The sequence below is a fragment of the Micropterus salmoides genome, unplaced genomic scaffold (assembly GCF_014851395.1).
Source record: "Micropterus salmoides isolate LMB-PRFRI ecotype aquatic unplaced genomic scaffold, ASM1485139v1 Ms_hic_scaffold_12, whole genome shotgun sequence".
Taxonomy (NCBI): domain Eukaryota; kingdom Metazoa; phylum Chordata; class Actinopteri; order Centrarchiformes; family Centrarchidae; genus Micropterus; species Micropterus salmoides.
In genome coordinates this window covers 26,790,429-26,818,317 of record NW_024040263.1, presented here as the reverse complement: position 1 = coordinate 26,818,317, position 27,889 = coordinate 26,790,429, and the positions used below count along the sequence as shown (strand labels likewise).

The following is a 27,889-nucleotide window of genomic DNA, read 5'->3' as shown; positions in this document are numbered from 1 at the left end:
ATTCTGCTGCTACCATCATCAGTTACATCGTCAATAGATATTAATGAGCCTGTTCCAGAAGCAGCCATGCACGCCAAAGCCATGACATCACCTCCACCATGCTTCACAGATGAGCTTGTATGCTTCAGATCATGAGATTCATCTTGGTCTTATCGGTCCATAAGATTGTGTTCCAGAACTTTTGCGGCTCATCTCTGTACTTCTTTGCAAATTTCAATCTGGCCTGAATAAGTTAATATACAGCCTATTACAATATACATTTCAACGTTTAATTCTGTAAATAAACATGTAAAAAGAATTAAACTTTCAATAAATGTTTTTAAAGTGCGTAAATAAATCCAAAATTACCCTAACCCTGGCTCTTCAGTGCGCATGTGTAGGCGTAGCGTGTATGTGTGCAGTGGCAGAAGAGGAACACACACAACGCTGAAGAGGCCGAGCTCCAGCTTCACTGGTGTTGTGCCGAGGTGTCTGCACCTCGCGGGACTTTCGGATAATTTATCATCGTTGATAAACCATACAAAGAATATTTTGTTTGTTATTTATCATTATTAAATAGCCGGTTACTTGAAATAGACGCGCGAGGAACCGCAAAGTGCCTACAGTTGTTGGCAGCACGGTATGCACGCAAAACTCTGCACAAGACCGGTGAATGACAGACAAGAGAGAGAGAGAGAGAGAAAAAAGGGTCTTCAAAAATCCTCAGCTTAGCTGGAAATTTACAGTGTAAGTTGAATGAATAGAGATTGCAGCTCTGCAGCTTCTAAAGGTTAAAGCAGAGCTATCGTGTGTAGGCAGGACTTGACGATTCGGATTCGACTATGTAAATACTTTGTCGGGGACAGCCCTAAAATAAATATATACAGTATACCGTAATCAAATAAATGGTGTAAGAGTTCAAGAATTCATCAGCCAGAAGATGTGTGGATACAGCTGAACTCAACAGCAGCAGTATTCTCCAGACTCTTCAACCAGGACTGATGGGCAGGAAACTGTCAAGTGAGAACGGCATCTTACAAAGAAGCCGACATCGCTGAAACACCTGCTGTCAGAGCTGTGAAATACTAACTGGTTATCTAACTCCCCTGGAATATGATATGACATGTCATTCTGAATCGTCCAGATGCTGATCCTGAAGGAATTTACAATATGCCGCTCAAACATATTCTACAAATATTGGGAGTGCTTCCAGTCAATCATCATATAAGCTCTGTTGCCTCATCTTTATCCCTCGTATGTCACCATGTAAAATCTTAGACATTCATTTTTGTACTTGGTGATTCAGATTTATCTGTACCAAATGTTCACCAAAATATTTTGAGATACACAACATTGCATTGCTGTTAAATGCCGTTAAACAAAGAACTTATGTTAACCCTTTCAGAAAATAATTCATTTTGAGGAAACAATTTAAGTAGACATGTTTTGTAATCACCCGACAGAAACTGTAGGAAGGTCAAGTCTTTGATTTCCTTATATTTTGTTTTACTGGTATTATGCACCTGAATCTGTCTTAGTGTGCATGTCTGTTTTTCTTCTTACCTACGAGATCCCATTCCCCATTGGGTATGTAGGTAGAAATGTCCACGTCCATCATCTGGAGGTCCAGGAGCCAACCATTGTGGGTCCAGGAACCAAACTTCAGGTCACACTTCTGCACATCGAATGGGAACCACCGTACATCGATGTAGCAGGTACTCTTCAGGATGCCTGGAGAGAGTCAGGAGGAATATGTGCGCACAACCCTCAGGCATAAATGTTCACACATACTGTGATATATCACAGAGGAATCTACAGAAGTGTAGGTTCTATTGATAAATTAATTAATTAAAAAGATCAAGTGTAATTTAATGTCAAATTATACACCAAAATACCTTTTATTTTCAGTTACTAAAAATCATATTTCAAAGCAAAAAATAGGAACAAGTTGTATCAATTAATAAAATGAAGAGAAAGATGTAAATATTGATGTATGCATTTTCATTTACAAAAACTAATAATTAATCATCATGCTAAGTTTTTAGACGTATAGGTTGCATGTAACTGTTGTTTAGTGTTCAACTTGTGGCAGTTCCTCCAATAACAGACACATTGAAATATTGTGGTTCTATGAAACCTTGGTGTCTAAACACCTTGCACTTTTCTTCAAAATTTGGCCTGGCTTAAACCTCGACACTTAGATGTCTTTACACCCACCTGCAAATCGCTAAAACCATGGGGAAGGTGGAGGCTCGTCTGTGAATTGGGTGATAATGAGGAGGATGATGATGACAGTGATCATGTTTATGACAAGGATCGAGTTAATGTTTCCATAGATGACGATGATGATCCGAACAGTTTTGATGTGACAACATGCTTATGATGTTAAGGATGCTGTAAGAACAACCATAAATGGTAATACAGTGACAAGATATAGTTGATGAAATGAAGTTGAAACTTGGTTATTAGTGAAACATAATATGTAACACAGTGAATCACCTGGTGGGATATACTGGCAGGATCCTGTTGCATTTACCAGCACATTAGTATGGAATGTTGCATCAAACCTCTCATCGGCGCTACAGGGAGAGAAGAGTAGATCATTTATAAACAGTAGTGAAGCATTCAAAGAAAAAGCCCCCAAGACAAGGAAAATGGGAAGCCAAAGGGGAATAAAAGGGCCAGAGCTTATAAAGGTGACTGTGAGTTAAGTACAATGGTACAAACAGAACCGATAATACACTGCAAGTGAAAATGAAGGTGACAGAGAGACATAGAGACGAGGGGGATTATTGTAGATCCAGACAGACAAGACCAGACCGGTGTTTAATTATACTGATCATCTTAAACAAACAAGGGTGTCCACCACTGAGACGTCCTTCAAACAGACAGTGATTATGTATACTCAAAAACCAAAGTGCAGACATCACAATCAGAAAATTACAAATTTCACACAAGAACAAAACTCACAAGAACAATACAACATCTGAAATTTTCTTTCAGAGAGGAAAACGAACACATGAGATCAGCCATTCTTACACTATAATTACAAATGTTGGGGACTCTTTTTTGCTAGATAAAATTTCTCTCTCTGCATTCATTGCAACAAAAAGAAGCATGGAACCAGGAAATTAAATTCAGTCCTGGCTAATTGAATACCTTTTACAGGAGTTTTCTGGGGAACTGACGTGGCTCTAGGGATGCCAAGTCAGTCTGTCAATTCACCACTTTGGTCCAGACTGAAATATCTCAACAGCTATTGAATGCATTGCTACAAAAGTTTGTCCAGACTAACTTTGGTAATCCCCTGACTTTTCTTCTTGTGGTTTTGAGTTCAAAAATATTGACAACTATTGAATGGATTCCTACAGACATGCATGGTCCCCTCAGGATGAATTATAATAACTCTGTTGATCGCTAATCTTTCCTCTATGAATTTAATTAAAATTGAATGTGTCCAATACTTTGGTTTATGACCACATAACTGCAAAACTAATGGCATTTCCATCAGCCCCTTACTTTGTGTTTATTGCTAATTAGCAATTATTAGCATGCTAACATGCTAAACTAAGATGGTGAACATGGAAAACATCAGTATGTTAGCACTGTTATTGTGAGCATGTAGCATTAAGTAGCTCAAAGCACAGCTGTGCGTAAGTACAGCCTTACATAGCTGCTAGCATGGTAGACAAAAACAAACCGACAAAAGGACTAAAAAACATGACCTCCATGACAGAAGTAATGAAGCAGTGAAAGGCTTCCTATGATACCAACTCATCATATCTTTTAGTTTGATGTGACCCCATAGATAAAATGAATTAAATAGAACTGAAGGCACCTCATTTTGAAGAATACATCAGTGTTCATCCAAAACCAGACAAAAGCATGACTCATACTACCATCTATGTTTTGTCCATTAGTATATTTCTACCACTTGCAGTATGAGACGGGAAGCAGTTGGAGAAAGTGAGGGTGATGCTGAAATTCTTCCTGAAAGCTTTTTGTTGGACAGGTGAACATAAATTTTCGCAAAGTGCGGCGGGACTGAGCCCAGGAGACATATAACAGAACAAGGCTTTACCCAATGCAGATTTATAGAAGCTACATCAATAATCTAAATCTAATCACTCTTTCCACTTGGCAGAGGGTGGAACAACTAAGAAGCAGCGAGAATACTCTGGAATAGCCGTACTTGATCTTATCCACTGCAGAGAATAAATTAGCTAAATTAGCATTTAGCCTTGTAATAATATTTGTAATACAGCTACCTAACATAGAGTCTACATTAATTGGGTAGCATAAAAACAGTCATACACTTTCTCTTTCCTAAGGTCATCTATCAGAACACTAATGCAGGATATGGTTACTATAATAGTGATTTTTTTAAATTAAGGTCCAACAAATGTCTGGATGAGATTTTTTTTAATACTGTTTCGTGAAAATGAGACAGGAGAGTTCTTGGACAAGGTAAAGGCATGATGAAGGCATTAAATACCAGTGGAGTCCTTTTGCCTTTGCGGATTCTTCAACAATTTAACCTTTTTACATGTGAGCCGTTGAATGAAAAACCAAAAGACACATATGACAAAAAGGCTTGCCATTCACTTGCTAAATAACCTGCTAAACCACGAAAAAATTGGATATACTGTGTTAGTGTGCAGTAGAATTCCTGAAAAACAAATATTTTAGGCAAATAGCCTTTCATTTTTTTCCCCCGATTCTTTTATAGTACAGAATATACTGCTTCAATATCCACTGGCTCAATGAATTGGCATCACAAACATTGACATTTCATGCCTGTGAAAACATCGTTAGAGTTTGTGTTAAAATATAGTCATCAGGATAAGCGGCAAAAGTAAGGAAAGACAGATTTTTACTGTGTAGATTCACTAAAACCTATCTCTACATGTAAAGAAAGCAGCTCTACAGTGAGATGGCTTACATTATTTATGTAAAAAACACAATGAAAGCAGAAAACTCTGCCCCTTTTTGTCCCAGCCCAAGTGTCTGTAGATGGTGAAATATTCAAAATCATGCCTGAGAGTGGACAAATGGTTCTTATATTATTCATCTGAACAGCTGACACAGGGAACATACAATATATACAGATGTCTACCTTTTAGATCCTTCACCAGTCAGGCTTTACAGCTCTTTATGTCCAAACTGTCTCACTAAAGACTACCCCAGGCTGTGGACTGAAGAAACAGACTACCCTGCATCTCGTACAGTGGATTCATGAAAATGGACAACTTTGCACATTCTTAGCCATTGATATTCAGTCATTGATATTTCACCTAAAGTGTTGCTGTACAAACCAGCTTATAATCAAAAAATATGTCTATAGAAGGGGTAGGTATATAAAATCCCCAGGCAGTGTCCACTTCTGGACCCCACCCAGAGACTCCAAGAAGATCAGATACTTTGAACTACTTTTTGTTGCATAGGCATAAACAACAATCAGAGTCTTCCACTCCAAAACATGTAGTCACGTCGACCCTACAGCTCTCTAAGAGAAAACTCCAACATAGCAGCACTCAGCCAGAAGTTTGTGACCTCTGGTACAGCACGGCAGAGAACCCACCAAAGCATGCTGCATGACTGACTGACAGAACACAAAAAGCCCCACTTGAAGGTAGGACGAAAGGGCTGTCATCTTGGAGAAGGATAAGCCATACACCACCGGAAAAATGCAAAAAACTGTCCAAAAGGGCATCTGCCAAGCTTGTATATATAAAAGCTCACCATTGCTTTTTTCTGCTTCATTCCTCATTACTTGATAAGTCCTTCACAGTTTAATTGTTATCTTTATATACAAGTTTCATATTTCTTATACTTTTTGTCTTCATCCCTGCTGAAGTTTTGCTACTGCAATGACCAAATTTCCAAATGGGCATCAGTAAAAATTCATCTCATCTCATAGTTTTAATCTCTTGCTTGCTTTCTTGATCATAAAAATAGAAATGAATGATTTATTGTCATGATTTATACTGCATGGATAAGGAATGTCAGTTTCAATCTGCATCTGTGTCAGGACTAAATATTGTCATTATCGATAGCGATCACTGATCCCCACCGTAAGCTGCTTAATGCTTCGTATAATCCCTGTTAGATGCCCCCTATCCCATAAAGGAATCCACAATCACCTTGAAGGTAGAGCTGAAAAAGCAGTTCTATCAATCTACTTAAACTCTGACTTGTATCATGTTTACTTTCCTCCATAACAAGTGTGATTCTTTAGTAACAGTGTGCGTGTGGGAGGGGTTGGGGGGGCAAGGGGAGTTCCAAGGAGGCATGAGAAGGAAAACATCTTACTCCCCTGATAAATACCCTCTCTTGGAGCTCTGGAGCTTGGAGTTTTAATAATGTTTAGCAATCACACAACCTTTCTCCCCCGGTGCCTTTTACAGTCAGAAACAATATAAAAAGTAGTCACATAAACAGGAGTACCAGACAAAAACCACTTTGGTATTTCCTCAAGTGGTATTCCCTTGTACATTAATATGATTTATGTTTAGGACGTCCTCATTCAAGTAAGAATTGTCACTTTGTTTGCTGTGTGAAACTGTATTGTAACTGAATGCTAGCCATACCAATAATCTGACAGACTGCACAGCATCTGATTTTGTATAGATTTATCTCATTGTTGCAGGCACAAAAGTAAATAATACAATCATCAGCGAAAAGAATTTCTGTGCAAGTACAGTAAGCATATTTTTATTTTATTTTGTCCAGTCTTTTCTCTCCTGCTGGACACACTGTTGCACAATCACAGTCCAGTTTTCAGCAAATGAACAGGAATAAGACCTAAACCACTCATATGTGCCAAAGCCATGTGATTCCACTGGGTGTACCACATTGGCACATTGGGTATAGTTGTTTTTTCAGTATGTCACAGCTGTTTAGCAAGAGGGTAAATGTTCTGGATGTTATTAGTTTACCATGTAGGCAGCCCTCTGTAATTTATGTCTAAGAGCAGCTTGTGTTTGAGGACAAAATTGGTGCCACATATATTCCTTTAATGTGCACAAAAGCCTGAAACACAAATGACACTGGAAAATGAAAATGAAGTTGCTCAGTGGCATTGATCCCAAGGACCATTCTCAAAAACTGAGCAGGTCTAGACCGCATTGTGAATATCAATCTCAGAAACACCTACCAACCTAATTAATTATTGTAAAACAGGCACAGCAGCCTCTTCTCCATCCAAACAGTATAAAAACCAAAATGGCTGAGCAGGCCAAATACGAAAGAGGTTCAGTTAGACTGACATATGAATCAAAGAAACCACTGAGTTGTTTGCAAGTACCATTATTTACCATGAAAGTCCTATTCTTTGACAAAATTATGAAAAGAGATTAGCTCAGTCAGGTGTTTACAATAAGACCTGAAGAGTTTGATATGTGAGTGAAAGATCTCTGCAAACATGATTACAGTTTTTCTCCATTGCTTTAACACTACAACAGGCTTTTGAACTAAAAATTTCCAAACCATGACTCCATTTTTCAAAAAGCACACCCATTTCTCTAATCTCTACACACAAATCCCTTCATCTCTCATTGCCTTCACCGTGTGGTCATTGAGAAAGCACTGACATTCGATAATGTTCACTCAATCAGCACAGGTTGAGCTCAATTAGCACACAGCTACCCAGGTGGAAACACAAACAGTCAAAATTGATAACACACCAATCAGAAGCTTCAATAGATAGATAAAAGGGCCAAAGTGAGTTCATTCAGTTTTGGAACAATGGATCCAGAAAAATCTAAAGAGAAATGTCTGAGGGTAAAGTTTGGTTTTTCAACAAGATTGAATGGTTTGGAGTGGAAAGCTTATTTTGACCTGAAAATAGGATGTTTGGGGAATTGGATGAGAAGTTGTGGATTTGTGTTTAGAGTTTTGAGAAAAAGAGGAATAATTTCAAGAAATGTGTTTAAGCAATCGAGAAAAAACTGTAAATGATATGATGGTGTCTATAATAAAGGACTACAAGAAATTAACATATTATACTGTATACATAACAAAAATATGTATGTAATATAATTTAGATTAAATTCTGTCTTTTTGTCAAGTTGGACACACTAGTCATACTTCACAATAGCCCTTTGACATTCCTAACAGCATTTCACATTTGGCAGTTTTTTCAGTAGTCTTAATTCGTACTGCCCATTGCAGGCGACAGATGCAAAGCCCCCTGGGAGACGTTTTATGTCCTCCCAGAGGGAAACGGCTCAATCACCTCATTAAACGAGGCTGTAACCAAGAGTGAAATTTACTCTGGGGAATAATTCTGTCCACTGTGCCCAGGCAATCTAGACTATCTGTTCATGTATTACAGAAAGCAAATTAGTATAGAGGAAGAAAAGAGAGAGAAGACCAGAAGCGTCCAAACAGATAGCATATGCACAATTGAATGAAATGGCAAGAGCAATGACAGATTAACCACGGTGCTGATGGTGCCACAAGAGATTGTATTGAGAGACCTGTGATGTAGTTTTAATCAATAAAAACTTAAAATCAACTCAAGTAGCTGGTGAAAGAATTGACTGGGGTAGTATTAAGTGGAAGAAGATAGGAGAGGATACAAAATGAGACAAAGCAAGACGAGACTAGGTGACAGATCAGCAAAAGGTTGTGAGTACACCCTACCTGTTGTAGAGGAGGATATCTGGGACCCATACCAGATTGGACGGGAAGCGTAGGTTCTGAACCCCGGGGTAGTTCTCTGGGTTCCATGAGAGGTAAATGTCCGTCCAATACTGAAACAAACAATAGCGACAGTGAAGATGTGAAAAGCAGATGATGAGATGAGGACAAAACTTATGATAATAAAAGTTAAGTGAGCAAATGATTAAATAGGTGAGGAATAATAAAAACTGAGATGACTCTCCACCTGTCGAATTCATACTCCAAAAAATAGGGGGCAGCACATCAAATATCAGGTTGTAACTGTTAATTAGCTCAGTGAGCCATGCAGCTAATTTGGCGGTCCTGTTAGATAACTGAGTAGAGCCAGAATATTTTCACATCTAACTCTTTGAATTAAGGGTTACTTTCAACCAAACCACAGTTGGTGATTGTTGGAACAGTGGAAATACCACAAAAGATTTGGTGAGTTTTGTTTTGTTTCTGTCCAGTTTGGATAAAGTGTGTTTTACAATGAGATAACAAGGCAGTTTGGTGAAAGAGAGAAACTTGAATTCAGAATGTCTACATTTTTATTTTTCTGTTTGATAAGGAAAATAGGTGTAGGGGTATTTCCTTTCAATACATTTTGTGAGCTTATTTTGTTTATTTATTAGACTAAGAGAGCTTGTGTAACGCTATAACATCTTACTTCTTCACATTCTGTTAATGATTATATGTTTTAAACTTAAACTACAATTCTGGCCATATCTTATACATTGCACCTTGAAGGCTCTTCACTGTAATCTGTTTTTGGTTTATATCCCAGCCAGGCAAGCCAATTTGTTGCTCATTTTGTTGATGATGTATTGTATGGCAAGACAGCATGTAAATATTGTTCACAGATCTGACAGCCACACGTGTCTCAGAGCTTAAATAGTGTTGATACAATGCCACACAAACTGCATCATTTCTGCGTCATCATCTCTCTGTCATGGCATCTTTCCTGAAATATAAAACACCATCCTGGCACACAACACTAGCAATGTAACCAAAGTGCATCAGAACTTTCTTTACAATTATGATCAACCCTAAACCATCAGAAGTCACACACATGGTCCCTTTACCCAGGTTAATATTCCAACAACTGTTGTCTCTTAGGCTTTGTCTCCTGCTCTTATAATGAAGCTTGACAGTGAAACCTTGCCAAGCCAATAGCTGGCACTGATCCCTGCACTCCCATTTGAGCATGGGACCCTATTCAACTAACTGAGCTCAGCATTGCAGTTTGTCTGAATTCCTAAAACACTAAATCCCATTCTCTGAACCAAATGCTCAGTGGCCTAAACCCATTTTTCAAATCAATCACTCTTTTGGCAAAACCTTAAACAAGTTCAGGTAGTTAGACACCATTTGCAAATCTCATCCACTCTTTTTGCAAAACTCAAAACACATTCTCACTCACTAAAACACATTTTGCCCTGTGATGCACTTATGTTGCAAAATGGTAAACACAGGCAGCAAAAGTTAAACACAACTACAACACAGATGTCATCGTTTACACACAACAACTCAAAATTGTTCACACTTGTTTCTAATGATGTGATCAAATCAACTGTCTAGAATATAAGCCAGTTCAGAGTACACAGGTGGCCCAGGTACGTTCAATGTTGATACAAACAATGGATGGAAACAATGTGGAGGAGGAAGAGTTCATGTAAGAGGTGGTGGACGAGGAGGAAGAGTACGAGGACAACGAAGAGCAAACCAAGAATAGTAATTCCAGATCAAATTCGGGCAACTGTGATAGACCGTGTTCTTGTTCATGGAGTGACAATGAGGGAAGCAGGGCAAAGAGTACAACCCAATTTGAGGAGATTCTCTGTGGCCACCATAATCAGGACATTCAGCGAAGAGAACAGGTAAATGTTTTGTTTTTCTCATTTTGGCAATTGAAAGTTTCCTGTATACATTTGATTCAGTACATCACTTTGTCAATAGAAAGGGGACTGGGGAAAAAGAAAATAAATTACAATACATTTTACATATAAAAGCGATGTCCATTACTATTTTTACTGTATGTATAATTTGTAAGTGCATTTTCCCTTTTGTAGAATTGCAAGACTCCCACATGAGGCTAGATGAACTGCTTTGTCTTCCCAACAGCAAGAGGCTCTCATTGTTGATATGGTCCTTCAAAACAATGCCATCCGACTGCATGAAAAACAGCAAAGAGTTGTAGAAAACAAAGAAAACTTTGAAAGAATCAACAGCGTCAGCCATTGTACCATTGCCCGTGTCCTCCATCTCAACAGGGTACGCGTGAAGCTGGTGTGGAGTACCCTTTGAAAGATCTAAGATATCAGTATGTGAGTGCAAGTAAGTGTACACTCAGACACTTATAGCACTGATGCTTACAGTACAAGTCTACAGCCTATAGTTATTGTACTATACTGTTACTGTAACTGCACTCTATTGTAGTGTATGTAAAAGAGTCAGCTCATCCAGTTTTAGAACAATGGATCCAGAGAAATCTCAAGGAAGAGGTAGAGGACACCAGAGAGGAGGAGGAGAATGATGACTATGGAGAGGAGTAAGAGGTGAAGGAAGAGGAACAGTAGGAGTTGGAGGAGGAGGGAGGAGGAGAATCTCCCAGACCAAAGACAGGATGCTGGGGCAGAATAAGTTTAGTGTGTTGTATTCAATTCAATTTTATTTATATAGCGCCAAATCACAACAACTGTTATCTCAGAGCGCTTTTCATAAAAGGTCTAGACCATACTCTGTGATGTTACTTTCAGATTTACAGTATCTCACCAGTGTGTAAGACTGTGTTGTAGTGTGTGTGTTTTTGAGGGCTTGTGTGTCATGTCTGAGGGCAAAGTTTGGACTTTCAGCAAGATTGAATGGTTTTGAGTGGAGAGCTTAATTTTGACCTGAAAATAGGATGTTTGGGGAACTGGATGAGAAGTTGTGGATTTGTGTTTAAAGTTTCGAGGAAAAGAGGCATAATTTCAAGAAATGTGTTTAAGCAATCGAGAAAAACAAAACAAAGTACATTCGTATGTGTTTGTTACTGTTGTGCTCTTCTATGTGTGTGTATGTGTATAGGAGTCACATATAGATGGATTCAGTCAGATGCTGTAACCATAGGGCACATTCAAAAATAGTCCCATTACTTATTTGGCCACAGTACACTGGGCACATCTGTTTGGGCCTATATGTATATGTGTACATGTCTGTGTGCGTGCATGCATGCATATATGTACATGGATTGTGTGCAATGTGCTCTTGGGAATACTTATGTGTATGTGCATTAACTGAATATCCTTTACAGAAGGAATAGGATTTATACCATTAAAATCCATTTCAAAGAGGTGCCATCTATCTGAAGTAGGCCTGCTGACATATGTCTCCACTCACGCAGCTAATGACTTAATCACTACCCTTGTCATCTATGGGCCTTGGCTGTTTGTTGCACGAGAGTCTTCTTTTCTTGTTAGTTGGCTGGGAGAGCACAACTAACAGCCAACAGAACAAATTACAGCTCAGTAACTTTGTAGTCTGTCATGCACAGATGAGGAGGACACTAGGCTACGTAAGGTAACAGCTGTCTAAGAATAGGTTCATGGTTACATAACTGAAATTTAAGAAAGCGACAACTAGGTTCTTAAGAGAGTGTGAAATTCATTTTCTGAATGCAAGACTAAGGATGACACGTTTTAGGGTGTAGGATGCAAATATGGATATATATCACCCATCCAACAGCTTATAATAGTTGGATAATAATTTAATATTCAGCACATTGATTTTTGTTATTTGTAATGACCTCTCTTCAATGTGCACAACGTGGTCTCCTCCTAACAGCCTCCCAATCCAGAACAGTGAGTATACTACTACTATAGTACTAATTAGAGCCCGACCGATTTATCGTTTAGCAGATATTATTGGCTGATATAAGCTACTTGCAGATATATCTGCATCAGCATGTATAACAGCCGATATATGACTATTGAAAAGACAAACAGAGAGTCGGATCCTTCCTTCAAGTCATGAGAGTTGCATAGTTTACCACCAGAGGGCACGCTGCAGCTCCTCTGTTCAAAACACTGCAGCACCACAGAACAAAACATCGGCTGAACGCAGTCTACCAGCCCTTTTCACTTCCCCTCTCCTGAAAACATTCATACCAGACTTGCTAACCCTCCCATTTTTCACTGCACTCTCCCAGATCGCAGATATATAAATATTATTAAACCTAACTTGCTAACTTACTAACGCTGCCCATTGCTAAATTAGCCATGAAGACAATGCTGTGTTTATCAGTGGTGGAGCACTAACTGTCAGGGTTGGATGAGTGAAGAGGCAGCTTGGGACCCAAACACAAGACACAAAAGCAGGATGCAACGCAGGTGTAGGAAGTGACGCTACAGGGTATGAGGTGGGTGTGCCAGCAGGGATTGGCTGAGTGGACGCGGGCATAATGTTGTTAGCCTTCCTGCGGGGGTCACTGAGGTGCCCACGAGGGTAGCCACAGTGAGCTGTCAGTCTGTTTCCACTGTGTCAGATCAGCTAGCGGCTGTGGACTTAGCATTAGCGTTAGCATTGCCAGAGCAGGGTCAGGTGGAGTCGCTTCTCAGCAAATATAGCGCTGTCTTTGCCTCCAATGATGGTGATTTGGGTTGTACTGATCTGATAGCTCACGAGATCCTGATTGTTGACGATGTTCCTGTACGTCAGCGTTACAGGCACATTCCCCCTTCTGAGTATGAGGTTGTAAAGGAGCACGTTAATCAGTTGTCCAGGTGATCAGAGAGAGCAGCAGCCCTTATGCTTATCGTGCTGGTTCGGAAGAAGGATGGTAGCCTGCGCATGTCGCAGAGCGGCAACTTCCTACCGATGTCTCTGGGTAGAGGTTGTTTCTGGGGTTCGCCAGCTACTATCGACAGTTTGTGAAAGGCTTCGCCAAGTTTGCAGCACGTTTGCACAGGTTGGTGGCAGTGCTGGGAGGCACCACGTCCAGATGCAGAGCAGAGCAGAGTGTTGGAGAGAGATGGATAAAGGAGTGCAACCGCAGTTTTAAAGCCTTGAAGACTAAGCTCACCACAGCTCCTGTGTTGGCCTATGCTGACTTCTCTCTGCGTTTTGTATTGGAGGTTGACACAAGTTTCGTGGGTTTAGGAGCTGTGCTGTCCCAGAAGCAAGACGGCAAGCTCCGTCCCATCGCTTATGCCAGCAGAGGGCTGAGGTCCACCGAGCGCAGCATGTCCAACTATAGTTCCATGAAGTTGGAGTTTTTGGGGTTCAAGTGGGCCAGAACCAGCGTCCCACCCAAGAGGAGCGGAAGCTATTAAGTCAGTCTGCGCAGACGCTGCTCCAGCGATGAGACCGCCTGGTTGAAAAAGAGGGAGTGATGTACCGCAAAGTGCTTTGCCCTGATGGTGGTGAAGCGCTATGTCAAGTTCTTCCCTCAGCTGTCTTGAAGGAGGAGGTGCTCACCCAGATGCACCAGGAGCATGGCCATCAAGGGGTAGAGAGCACCTTGCAGCTGTTAAGACAGCGGTGTTACTGGTGGTGCATTGGCGTCAAGTCTGTGAGAGGTGCCAACTGGCCAAAGACACTCAGCCGCCTGCCCGGAGCTACATGGGGCATTTGTTGGCTTCACAGCCTAATGAAATCTTGGCCATTGATTACACCGTGCATAACCTCTTACGCACCTAACCTGTGACCCGGAAGAGGGATTGGAATGACTGCTTGCCACAGGTGCTTCATTGCTATAACACCATGCTGCACCAGACTACAGGCAAGTCTCCTTTCTTCCTGATGTTTGGCCGAGAGCAAGTAAGGAGATTGTCTAAATATGCGTGTTGTTGAAGTCGATGTTGGTGCGCTGTTTAACAGTGAGTTGACTGCTCGCAGGCTCCTCTTCCTGGCTGTCCGTTAAGGATTTGCTTGGTAGCTTCGGCGTCCCTGTGTGCACGTGTGTGGGAGGATTCCCCTTCTCCGGGCCATACATCAGTCTTTCCTTCACTGCCCAGTAGGTTACAGACTGTTGCATGTGGTGTCAGGTATTGTGATTCCACCACAGGAGAGCTAATCTGAGCTCTCCTCTTTGTGTTTTTCAGGCACAGGATCAGCCTCATTCTCCCCGCTGTCCTGCCTCTCAGCAATAGTTGAATTGCCTCCTAATTGAGTTGCCTCTTAGTGATAGTTCGGCTGCTCCTTAGTGTTGATAGATTTAATAAATTTTTAGCTGTTGTTTATGCCTTGTCCTTCTGAATGTGCTACTCTTTATAAATTTTCATTTATAGGTTGCTGTCCTTTCTTTGTTTTAACTAATAATTTGTTTTGGAATTTGGTTTTTGTGAATTAACCACTTGCTTGGTTTGAATTTATTTTTGTTTGAATTAATTTTCTGCTGGGTTTGAATTTATTTCTGCTTGAATTAACTTTTTGCTTTGATTGAATTAATATTTTGCTTTGTTTGAATTGTTTTTCTTGTTCAGGTGCTGCATGTAAGTGTTTAGGCAAATGGCTGTTTTTTAAGAGATTTTAGATACATGTTAATTTAAAATAAAGAATATTTTTATGTGAATGAAACACTGTCTCAGTCCCTCCCTAAGGAAAACTAACCTGTGTGCTTTCTATTGAAATGGTACTGTTAGTTTAGTTTATACTTCCTGGGGTGAAACTCCCCAGGTGGCGTAGTTGTAGCTGACGGTAATAATATATAGTGCCAGTGTGAAAGAGATTATCAGATGATTATTGAAATCACATCCTAATCTTTGACCAATTCCCACTCGGTGCCACCACACAACAAAAAACTAAACAGGCTCTCACTGGTACATGGCAAAATCCAAACAAAAGTAAATCCAAACTGAGGTAAGCAAGGGCAGGCAAAAGCAGGGTAATCCAGAAATGTAGGGACAGGGCAGAACACTCAGTACAAGACAACAACAAGGACCAGGCAAGGACTAAACAAATCTGAGGGCTTATATACACACACAGGCAAACGAGTAGGGAGGGTGGCACAGCTGAAACACATCAGGTAATCAACAACAGGGAACAAAGCTGGACAAGGACATATGAGAACTGAATACTACAAAGTAAAACAGTAAGTAAGGCACACGGGAATACACAAGGACAGACACTAAGACACTCTACACTAAAACATGGAGACATAGGACTAAGGACTAAATAAAGTTTACAGAACACAAAACCAAATCTATGAAAACAGACTAAACATGAAAACATGAACACAAAATCACATTCCTAACACTAACATTGTTAAAGAGCAGTTAAACTATAATGTTTAGCGTATTCTAAATATATCTGCCAGCTGCTTGTCTCTAGTCGGCGTGTCAGAAATGGTGAAACCAGAGCGGACTTGTGAATAAACATGAGCTGTACAAGTATCACGGCTTCCTGCCTAACAAAAACGTTACCTCTTCTTTTGAATGTGAAACGTTAGTGCGAAATCTCAGTTGCAGGTCCTTGTGGTAGACAGTCATGTAGTATTAAATTAATTAAACAGCAGTGTTTCCTCTGTGTCACTGTATCATAGACGATATGTTTTAGAGCCAGTGGTTAGGAAATGGTTTCCCGTAACTTTAGATAGAATTAACAGTGCTGGTAAAGGGATAAACTAGATACATATACTACATAGTAGAAAGCAGTCATTGTGGCAGATTATATGTAAGGTAATAACTATTGCATGACAAAATATATTATATTATTAGACTATGTAGGACAGCCCTGTTTATCATTATTATTATAGCAATGACATGAGATATGATATATGGTATTATTATTAGTAGTAGTATTAGTATATAGGTATGTTTTGTAGTTTCTGTTTCGCTGGCCCCTACAATACACCATTAACTTTAATGTTCATTAGTAGTACTCTATAATTTACAACAAATCAGACATTTTTTTAAAAAGAATTGTAGTCTTATTATAAAACCTTAATATATTTTGTTGTACCTTTGTTCAAAGTACTATTTATAACAACAAAAAAGTTTCTTTTAATACTGCATTATGTCATGGTATCTTGGTATGATCTCAACATAATAAAATTTTAGGGATAATCTTTGTTTATGTTATGCATTTCTTAAAATAAGGGGGGAAAGAATATCGGCATATCGGATTTTAAAATGCAGGCTCTACTACTAATTTATAGTTACAGTATAGTTACATGTTTTTTCTGTTTCTCTATGAAACTACATGTAAATAATAATCTAAATAAATACTAATTACAACACTGTTTACAACAGTCATTTCTAGATTTAAGCTACGCTTATTCATGGTCCTCGTTTTGAGATGTTGATATTTTTGCCTTCATCTCAAAGCAATGGAGGTGAAAAGAATTTCATTTGTGGTGCTATATATATATATGTTATTATGTATGTATATTGCCAATTTTCAACAGTAACATAATATCTTTTCAGAAATAGCATCCTGGTTATTAATCCGCAGACATCACTGTCAATATGTGTGGCTATAAAGATTTGCGGCAACATGGTTTCTAGAAAGACATATACACTACTGCAGTGAGCACCACAAATGCAATTCACTTCACCTACATTGTATTCAGATGGAGGCAGAAATATCTGAAAACAAACAGATACCTTCAAATCGAGGTGAAACAATTTTTGTCAATTCGTCACTTAACATTTAAAGGGCACTCTTCCATCTGCCATAAGAGCTGGTTATAGAAGAAGAAACTAAAGTAACACCCACTTCTTAGAAAACTTAAGCTCATTACAATTCCCACAGTTAAAAACAACATAAAATCCTTTCCATTCGGATATGGGACATTCATTGCCTGATAAACCTGTAATCCAAAAATCCCCCACAATTCTGCGGAGGTGAACCTGCCCCTTCTCTGTCTGACTGTCAGACTGTCTGTGAGCTAGTTAATGTATTTCTCAAGTCTCCTTCAAGATATGCTGCATCTGCAAAGCCCCCCTAAAACATTACACCAAAGTGGATGCCAGTATTAAAGGTGGCTTCCTGAATAATTTATTCTTAACTTGTGAGCCAGTCAGCAGCCAACTCAAACTGACTGATCATAGGCTATGACATCCTTAATGGGCTATTCTGACTGGGGCTGCTGTGATAATGAGGCTGTTGTACTTCATATTCATATTTCTTGTACCATTAAATCATTTTCAACTTCCCATAACACGATAGATGTGCTGTTGCAGAGCTAAGTTAGTTTCCGCATGCTTAGATGGCAATATGCTGTTAGGAACCTGACAACCGAGATCACAGTTTTACTGTAACACCGAAGGTCTGTCAGGCTTTTATACAGGCTATGTTCAGGCTTTGTCCACATGTTAAGGCGGTGTGCAAGGCAGGGCTATCTTTTCAATTTAGTTTGGAGTAAGATTCAGTATCTGTGAAGTCGGTGCATTTTATGAGTAGGCCTCATGGTCATCACTCCTTAACCCCCAGGAATTTTGTTTAAAAATGTCAGCAGCCAAATCCACAATATTAAAGAATATATATGAAAAGCCACAGTCAAGTCAAAAATCACAGTCAATGATGAACGTATAACAGCCAACTTCCTGACATCAAAGCCAAACCCTTCCTCAGAAAATTGTTCATTAGAATTTTAATGTCGAAATGGGGGGGGGCATTGAAAATGGGAGTCACAGCAGAATCTGGAGTAGAGCTGAACGATTAATTGCATTTGCGATATTATCGCAATGTGATCAAATTTGATTTTCTAAGACTGCGATTACACTCACACGACACCCAAGAGTAAAGCAGACAAAGCATCAACTCTGCACTAGCGCTGACCCCGAATAGTCAAAGATTCGATGCTTCGAAGGCTGATTTGACTGTCAATCTCACAGTCAAAGCTTTGCAGCGAAACAAGGATCATGCCATTTTGGCGATATGGGGAATACTCAACGTCTGATTTTACATAGAACTACCAGTTTTCTCCCAATAAGTTAATATACAGCCTATTACAATATGCATTTCAACATTTAATGCTGTAAATAAACATGTAAAAAGAAAAGAACTTTCTATAAATTTTTATTGATATTGATACCCTTATTGAGACTGCTTAACGATCTGATTCTTTATCGATACCACTATTGATATTTTAGGCTACTATTATTTGGTGATGGTTATTTGGTAAAGACCAGACCCAACGGGCATGAGGTAGGCCTGCACGGTAAGAGGAAAATATTCAGTGTGTGATAATGGTGTTATATATTGAGATGACATATGAGTTTTGAGTTTTGATAAATAAACATAATATTGAAGTGCCCATAGCTGCCTGGTTGTTTTTAAATTAATTATAGGATTGCAATTTAATATTTTAAATACAGCTAAATATTGTTTCTAGAGCAGCAACATTAATGTTTACAACAGCAAAGTCACCATATAGTCAATATCTGTCATCACAATACTGAGTGACGTTTGGAAGTCAGTCTGTATCAGTCTCTCCTCCTCCGCCTCCTCTCTGCCTGCAGGTAACGTTACCTGATAGAAGGAGGAGCGGCTGGTTTGTCTCACCCAGCAGCTGAGTTTTTAACAATGTGCCAAATTTTAAGACTACAGGCCAGTCTATGCTCCAGACAGACAGCTTTCTATTAGCTTGTTTGTAACATTTGGCTAATTGCCGAGCTAACGTTAGCTGTGCTTGTATAGGACACACAGGACAGAGCAGTTTAAAATGAACCCTTTCTACATGTTTAGCTTACAGACAGGTGTAGTGATAAAGCATTGTCTTTTTACTCGCAAAGGTTTTATTGCACATTTTGGAGCTAACTTAACTTCACCACAGCAATGAAGCGTCGTCTGCGTCTCTCTGTGCAGGGCGCTGTGTGTGTGCATGCGACAGAGAGCAGCAGAGGCTGCAGCCCGATGATAAATAGTTCCGGGCCCGTTTAATACTGTGTTTCAGTGCCATCAATAAATAAACATTATTTTTTTTGTCCATTACGTTTCAAGATAAATCAGATTTGACGCTCCAGACATAACATTACATTATAGGACCTGCTAGTCTTGATAGCAATTTCGATAAGCTCGGACCTTATTGAAATTTGGAACCAGGTCCTTTTAGAACCAGGTCTCGATCCCCATCCCTACGTAGCGTATATGTGTGTAGTGGCAGAAGAGGAACACTTGCTGAAGAGACGGAGCCCCAGATTCACTGGTGTTGTGGCACGCGAGAGAGAGAGAAAAGGGTCAGCAATAAGCCTCAGTTTAGCTGAAAATTTACATAAATTGAATGCAGCTTCTCAAGATTAAGACTCAAGACTCATTAATTGGTGGTAGAACTTTGAACGCTTACTGTGGTGTGGTATTAGTTTTTCTTGTGGTCTGTAGGTAGGTCAACCTGATATTATATCATTATTTAATGCCATGACTTGACTCAAATAATCTTTCTCATATTATTAAAATTTGCTATTTCTTCTCCACCATTACTCATAATAATTCATGCATCACCTAATTTCATCATAACACAGGCCTGACCCACAAGAAAGAACAGTGTATGTGTAATCTCTCTAATATTGTGTTGGTCATACTATACACTGATCTACTGCTTGTCCGTTTTGAATAATACAGAAAGTAAAGAGCTTAAAAATTAATCGCATTGTAAATCGCAATCGCAATATTGGTAAAAAAAATCGCAATTAGATTATTTTCCAAAATCGTTAAGGCCTAATCTGGAGGGTTAGATTGAGAGGCTTACAACTCAGCCAGGGCCAATCTGAGGAAGGGAATTTGCCAGGCCTAAACACACACATATACAGAGGATTGAAGAGCGCTTCAACTCCTCAGACCCACGACAAATTTGGTAAGGCGTACAGACTTTAAATCACCCAGCACTGTGCCTCCCTCCCGCTCTGCTTCTCTCCCTGACAAACTCAACCTCTTCTACGCTCGATTTGACTGAGTACATCAGGATGCTGTTAATTGACATCAGTTCAGCATTTAACATTGTGATCCCCTCTTCTTACTACCAGACTCCAGTCTGTTAAGTTAGACAACCTCTCCTCCTCCACTATCAACCTGAACTCTCTATATTCCTTGATCATGCATGACTGTGTTCCTGTTTATGGCTCCAACCATAATCAAGTTTGCAGATGACACCATGGTGTTAGGTCTGATCAGAGATGACAATAAGTTGGCCTATACAGATGAGGTACAGTGTGGTGTGCCGACAACACCAAGAAGACCAAGGCGATCATTGTGGAATGCAGGCAGGCTGGGAGCCATGCACACACCCCCATATACATAAACGGAGCTGTAGTGGAGTATGTGTCAAGCTCCAAATTCCTTTGCATCCACATCTCTGATGATCTCCCTTGGTCACTATATTTGAAGATTTTAAAATCTGATATTCTGATATATCAGTCAACATTCTTTTGTTTTATTCTTTTCAGAAACATATAATATAAACAAAGATTATTTCTAACATTTGTTATGCATAGTTAAGAGACCTCACCAAGATAACATGAAATAATACAGTTTAAAAAGTAAATTTTTTTATTGTTATAAATAGTACTTTGATCAAAAGTACAGCTGATTTTGTCAGTTGATTGCTGTGTTTTGCTGTGTTTTGGTGGGGATTAGTGTGGTGGTGATGGGGTAATGGATAAGACACGTGCCTCCACTGTGACACCAATGTGTCCCTGAGCAAGACACTTAACCCCTAGTTGCTCCAGAGGCATGCGACCTCTGACATATATAGCAATTGTAAGTCGCTTTGGATGAAAGCGTCAGCTAAATGAATAAATAAATAAAAAAAATTTAAAGTAGCAGGTGTTGCCAACAGGGGAGATGCCCTCTGGTGGACATAGTATGCAATAACTTTGTATAATTTAAAGAGCCGTCTGTTTCTTTTTTAATTGTCATTTACTGGCTGTTATAAACACAGATACCAATTTATCTGCAATTTGCTCATATCAGTCGATAGCATCAGCACACCGATCAGTCTGTCTCTAAAACCTTACATCTGCATATAAAGTTGAATCTAATCTAATATGAGCAGACTGTAATGTTTAATGACCAGTTTGTGGGATGTCTATGAAGATTCTCAATCATCCAGGTCATAGTTATCCAACGAGGGTTAAAATGAAGGGCAACTGGACTTGGTTGAAGATACTGGAAGACGTTTCGTCCCTTATCCAAAGGACTTCTTCAGTTCTGACTGACTGGCAGGGAAACTCAGCTATTTAACCTCAGTGGGGTCGTTATCCCGGGTCATCGATACCGCTGGTTCGTTAGTGTTCCTTGGTGTTGTGACGACAGTCGTTACAGTCGTTGAGACTACCTGTGGCCAAGACTGAACGACCATCGTTGGTATCTTCACCTGAGGCCAATAGGTTACGTTTGTTGAGTTTCCTGGGAAGTGATGAAAGGACAGCATTGTAAGTGGGGGATAAGTGGTGGCGTAGACCCCCTCCCCTGTTCAATGACGGCTTCTCAACCCTGGTGTAGATGGCTTCCTTGACACCTCTTTCAAACCATCCATCTTCTCTGTCTAAAATGTGCACCTGGTGGTCCTCAAACAATTGTCCTCTGTCCTTCAGATGTAAGTAGACTGCAGAGTCTTGACCTGAGGAGTTGGCCCTTCTGTGTTGAGCCATGCGTTTGTGTAGTGGTTGTTTAGTCTCCCCAATATACAGGTCTGTGCATTCCTCACTGCATTGGACCGCATACACTAGATTGCTTTTCTTGTGTTTGGGTGTGCGGTCTTTGGGGTGTACCAGCATCTGTCTTAGTGTGTTCTTGGGTTTAAAAAACACAGGGATGTTATGTTTGTTAAAAATCCTCCTGAGTTTCTCTGATACTCCAGACACGTATGGAATCACAATGTTGTTGCGTTTGTGGGAGTATTCTTATTTTCCAAGCTTTGATAGGAGCCAAGCTGGGAACATATGTATATTACAGCCATTGTGTACATTACTGCTGCTTGCGCATGCTCACACTGCCCTTACTACTTCACATGGGTCTCTAATCCCTAACCCTTATTGTTTACTACTCGCTACATTACACAGATATGAATACATTTTGTCACATATATTGTTAATGGTTCCTATTGATTATTTCATTTTCAAATTTGTAGTACTCACCTCAAGTGCGTAACAGCCACACGATTAAATCATTTATTCCATTTTCAAGTTATTGGAGGGCTTATACAGAAGTTAGCCAGCTCGGCCTGCATAAGTCTCTGGTGTGCTTGTTCTATGGGCCGCCATCGTGGCCAAGGGAGGCGGGGTTAAAGGAAACGCTAGTGTGTTTGCTCCTCTGCGGAAGCTATGTGGAAGATCCGGGTATTTTTATGCACCACTGGGCAGCTTTCAAAGGAATGAACAGAGCCCCACCTCCAAAACTGTATCCACTTCTTATACTACCATGAGTTAATGAAATGAAAATAGATGTGTGGTGGGTGTCAAAAGGTGTCGATTGCGTGAGTCTCACCAATTAAAACTAGTACATCTTTGTGTTGTATGTTCCCACTGTGTGGAATTCCTGGATACTATCAGAGTTAAGGCTAATGTTAGCAGCTCTGTCCTGCTCTTTATTGGATTTGGGGGAAGATTGCACTCCAGCAAACATTAAAAAAGATAGCATTAGATTTGCCAAACACATCAGTTAGTCCTTGTCCTAAAAGCCTTTTCTCTTACAGCCTAATGTTAACTGACTGGCTCTAGACTGTAATAGAAGAACACTGCTGTTTTTTATTTCATGTCTTCTGATCAACTACTGAGGACTTCCTGGGACAAGAAAGTTCAGCTTCTTGCTTCTTTTAGCACAGTATCATTTATCGAGTTCTCATTTTAAAGCAAGTAAGCTGTAAAGACGAAGTCAGCTGAGACGGTGTTGTCAACCAACTTATGTCACTACTGTTAGCTTAATCGGTTTTAATCACCATGAACATTATTATAAATTTTACATATGCTTCGCACATTTCTCGGAATTCTCTTCTCCCCACACTCAGGCACACAAGAGGCCTAAACACACCGGCTTGCCCCGCCTCTCTTTGTCTCCCCCCTCGCCCGTCTATTCCACTCTCTCCATTAACAGTACGTTTTATAAAGTCGCCTAATAGACACAGAACCCGTCTTTATTACGTATTTTACCACCCGCGATCCGTTATCACGGTAGCAGGTGAGCCGCTTGTGGGCTTGTTAATGATGCAGCCTATCAAACAACCGAAACCAACGTCTGCAGCCTGTGTGTTCACTGCTGCTATACCTGGTCAGTGCGTGTAAAATTTCCACCGCGACTTGTAACGTCATAGGCTACAAAGTTTAGAACCGAGTGAAATCTGTGCGAGTGAACACATGCACATAAAACGACCGCTAAAGAAGGTCAGCAGCAGAACCTTTAAAAAAAGAGATTTATGGATGTTTAGGCTACAGTAAAACTCCTGAAGCTAGTCCGAAATTACTGAGATCGTTATGATGTCTAATAAAAATCACAACTTGCTCAAGTGTCGTTATGTTTGGTTTATTTACGATGTGAAAATTCGGATGTTGTCAAGGAAGATAATCCGGTGTTGGCGAGGGATGATCCGGTCCTGGTCTGCTCCGGTCCTGGTCTGCCCCCTAGTGGATTCAGATTTAATCCTCCAGATACACGCAAAGTAAGCAGGCAAGTTTGTGAACAATGCCGTTTGCGTCGCCGACGCCTGTCTACGCCTACGCATTGTAAAAAAGCAACTATATCCGGGGCTTAAGACGACCGCTACTATGATTTACCTCCATACTCATACCCCCCCAGGATGCGATGCCATTGTCTATCCCATTCAATGTAGACATCGTCCGATGGAAATTTTGTAGAGACCTACTTTTGTCTACCTATGTCTGAAATCAAGGACCAGTTGTTAACTTTACTCCATTTCAAATAGTCAGTCTGCACCAGTCTGAGAGACTGGTCAATTAGCACTACAAACACACTCAGTGTAATAAAGTAAAGGTAAAATATAACACCTTAAAATGTCAAAACAAAGTACAGTATTAAGCTGAAAAATAAGATTATTTCTTTGAACACCTATGCTGCTTAAGATATTTTTATCCTCATCCTCCTGTGACATAGCCTAATGCTGACAATAAATATTGTGTCATGCTATTATTAAATAACCAATCAAAAACTAATAAATAGCCCACAATATATACTTTTTGACACAACCTACTGCCTTTTTATTTTGTGAAAAGAACACATTGAAAGCCATTTGACACTACTGTCTAACATCAACTTCAGGCATGTATTTTATTGTGTCACATGAGGCCCTGGAGAGTCACTAAAATCTACAAACTTTTTTTTTGGTCACAGAAAGTGTTTCTGTTCAAAACAAACAAACAAAAAAGGTTATTGGTGCCTTCACAAGCAGTTAGACAAGAACAGAAAATATGATCAGCAGAGCCCAAAGTACACAAACATCACACACACTTTCCAAAAATACACTAAATGACAATTATCACACAATGATCACACAAAAAGCGCTTGGAGAAGAGACATACCAGCTGCAGCCAGGCATTTGTGATCAACACTTGGTTCTTTTCATCCTGGAAGGGAACAGGAGGAGAGAGAGAGAATAATCAGCAGCAAGTAGACGTGGCTGTACACAGATAGTGAACGAAATGATTCCTCAGGGTGAGAGAAAATAAAAAAATAAATCCTGCATGTCTGGTAAACATGAGAGGAGATTATGAGAAGGATCAGCAATGAAGTCAAACTGCAACCCAGATGACTCAGAGCTGGTGTGCTCACTGAATGACAATGATGCACTCCAGTTTTTTTTTTTCTTGTAATGTAATGCAACAGAAGCCATGGTTTGGCATTTTTAACAATCCTGAGATCATAAATAATAAGTAAATGAAAAAAAGACAAATAAAAAATAGAGAAAACAACAATTTCACACATTGGAAATAGACAGTGACACTGAGCAGAAAGTATCTTCAACAAAACGATGAGTTTACAGCAGTTTACAGCAATTTCCATCAACGTCATGAAAACAAACTATAATACACAGATTCAGTGGCTCCAGCTGCACTTAATGATGTTTCACAAGGGTCAGTTCATGGTCAAATTGTCAAATTGAAGGAGGGGTGAGAGGAATGTAGACTGACAGAGAGAAAGAAGCTGAGCAGACAGAGACTGAGATTATTCATAAGACTGCGAAGACAAAAAGAACAAGGTCAGAAGCAGTGACACAAGAAAGATAAGAAAAAACCTGAGGGCATATTTAGAGTTTGTTTTGTAGAATCCTACATGACAGCGACAGGTTTTGCTCCTTGTTACACACTAGTTTGCCTTTGTGTCTGACGGGTTACCTCCCCCTTACCACTGAAAAGAAGCTTGACAGTTAGCGGGTCACAGCAGCATCTTCTTTTCTCTGTTTCTTCCTGGATTAGTCAGTTTTTGCTTTTATAGAATCACTTAAAGGATTTATCACGTTATCTTCTACCCATGACCAAAGCTGGAATAACACCACTAGTAAAACCCTTTGAAAACTTTTCCTTTAATGTTTCTGTGGTAAAATCAAATCATGAAATCAATTTTCTCACTTTGTTTCTTTCTATTTCTCATCGCGGCAGACCTAATCTATAGTACAGTTTTTTATCTTATCACAGAGTTTCATACTGTTCTCGCTTTTTTCATCCTGCTTTTTTCTGTCTCTCATGAATGAATTTCAGAGGTGGAACTTGAAAAATGTTACGTTGAGAGACAGTCACACAAGAGTGTGCTTAAACTTAACCTTAACTGTGCACAAGATAGTTGAATATCTGGTTTCATAATCCTTTACTAAGGGGCCAGGAGCCATATTATAGTTGTCAATCATGTTGTGAAACCCTCTCCTTATAGAATCAAATAGCTTATCCAAACAAAACTCATCAGAAAAACACTTGAACATACATCAGTGTGATAAGAACTACCTAAAATGACAGAAACCATCTTTGGGAAAAATGTATATGACGTATACTTTGATTTTTTTAATTTGCCCCATCCGCTAACATGGAGGGGGCAAGGTTTATGACGTATACTGCTGCCAGCCACCAGGGGGCGATGGAGATGTTTTACCCTCTATGGTTTTGCATCAACCTTTGGGGAGCTGTCATGTCATCCATTTTTATATAGAGTCTATGGGCTATATCAGACAGTTCTCATCTCAGGGCGTCCAATACCAACGTTTTCAGAAAAAGTGACAAAGCGTAGTTATTTGACGCTAAACGTACTCTTCAGCATGTGTGTGAGACGCTCTGGGGCGTCTCATAAAGACTGTAAGTGCTAGTACATTCATGCTGAAGGTGTTGACAGCCCCCCGAAGCCCTCTACCCTTACCAGTCCAATGTGCACAGCTGTAGGGTTAGCCTCCTTTGTGTTGCTGCGACGTAGCAAACGGTGGTGTTTCATACGGACACTGAATGTTACCTTAAGCGTAAAATAATTACACTTTGTCCCGCTGTCTGAAAGCGTCGGTAATGACTCACTGAGATGAGAACGTGTTGGCCTTTTAAATGCTTGGTAGTAAGGTAAAGTATGTACAATTTGTAGTTAATGGGAAAAAAACAGGTGCTTGAGTTTTAAAAAGACATATAGAGGATTCATTTGTTAATCTGTACTGTACTAAGTGATTGATAACAGCTTTTTCTAGAAATAAAGGCAGCATGTGTGGAGACCGTCATCAGCACTCATCCCTCTGCCTGTTAGTTACCATAAGTATAACTAATGAAAACTAATGCAGTCTAATACATCAGTTCCGCAATACATCCTCCCTTCTTGAAGGTTATAATGTTCCATTTTTGCTGAAACTGTTTTACAGAGGTCTTGATCCAACTTTATGATCATTTTGGATCCTTGTGGTTCTGGAATTGTATTGAGTTTTACTGAGATGTGCAGGGTGCGATTTGTGTCCCCTGAAGAGGAACTGTGGATTGATTGCAATGTTTAAAAAAGTTTTCTCCCACTGTTACTAAATAAATATGGAGCGATACATCACGATTCAGAGCTGCACGGAAGACACAGAAAATGCATGCTGTATTCAACTCTAAGGTGACTTGAGTGGGAAGTGAGTGATTTAAAAGCCGTCACTTTCAAGAGTGTCATTTAGTGAAACCCTATAGCTCAGTCTTCGAGCATGTTCACTGGTGTAACATGGACAGTGGGCTGCTTGTCATCATTGAAACAGATCATCAGACTGTGATGTTTATTGCAGCTTCAGTAATATCGACTGCCTTTACCTTTGACACACAGCTCCGCTGCTCGCCGCAGCAAATATCTTATGACTGTTGATAGGCTATTTTTCGCGACTTGT

At 39.8% G+C, this 27,889-nt stretch overlaps 1 protein-coding gene across 2 annotated transcripts in view; it reads right to left on the bottom strand.

The window, feature by feature from the left end:
- The window catches only part of chrna8 (cholinergic receptor, nicotinic, alpha 8), a 56,018-nt gene that overhangs the window by 9,156 nt on the left and 18,973 nt on the right, over nucleotides 1-27,889 (bottom strand). Inside the window, exons 3-6 of one of the 2 annotated variants that reach the window (XM_038714325.1) lie at nucleotides 25,095-25,139; nucleotides 8,626-8,735; nucleotides 2,479-2,558; nucleotides 1,543-1,710 (exon numbers count right to left, since the gene is read on the bottom strand). In XM_038714325.1, coding sequence (XP_038570253.1) covers nucleotides 1,543-1,710; nucleotides 2,479-2,558; nucleotides 8,626-8,735; nucleotides 25,095-25,139 — 403 coding nt within the window. Of the gene's footprint in view, nucleotides 1-1,542; nucleotides 1,711-2,196; nucleotides 2,559-8,625; nucleotides 8,736-25,094; nucleotides 25,140-27,889 lie in introns of those variants that run through there. The other variant, XM_038714324.1, reaches the window with a different exon arrangement.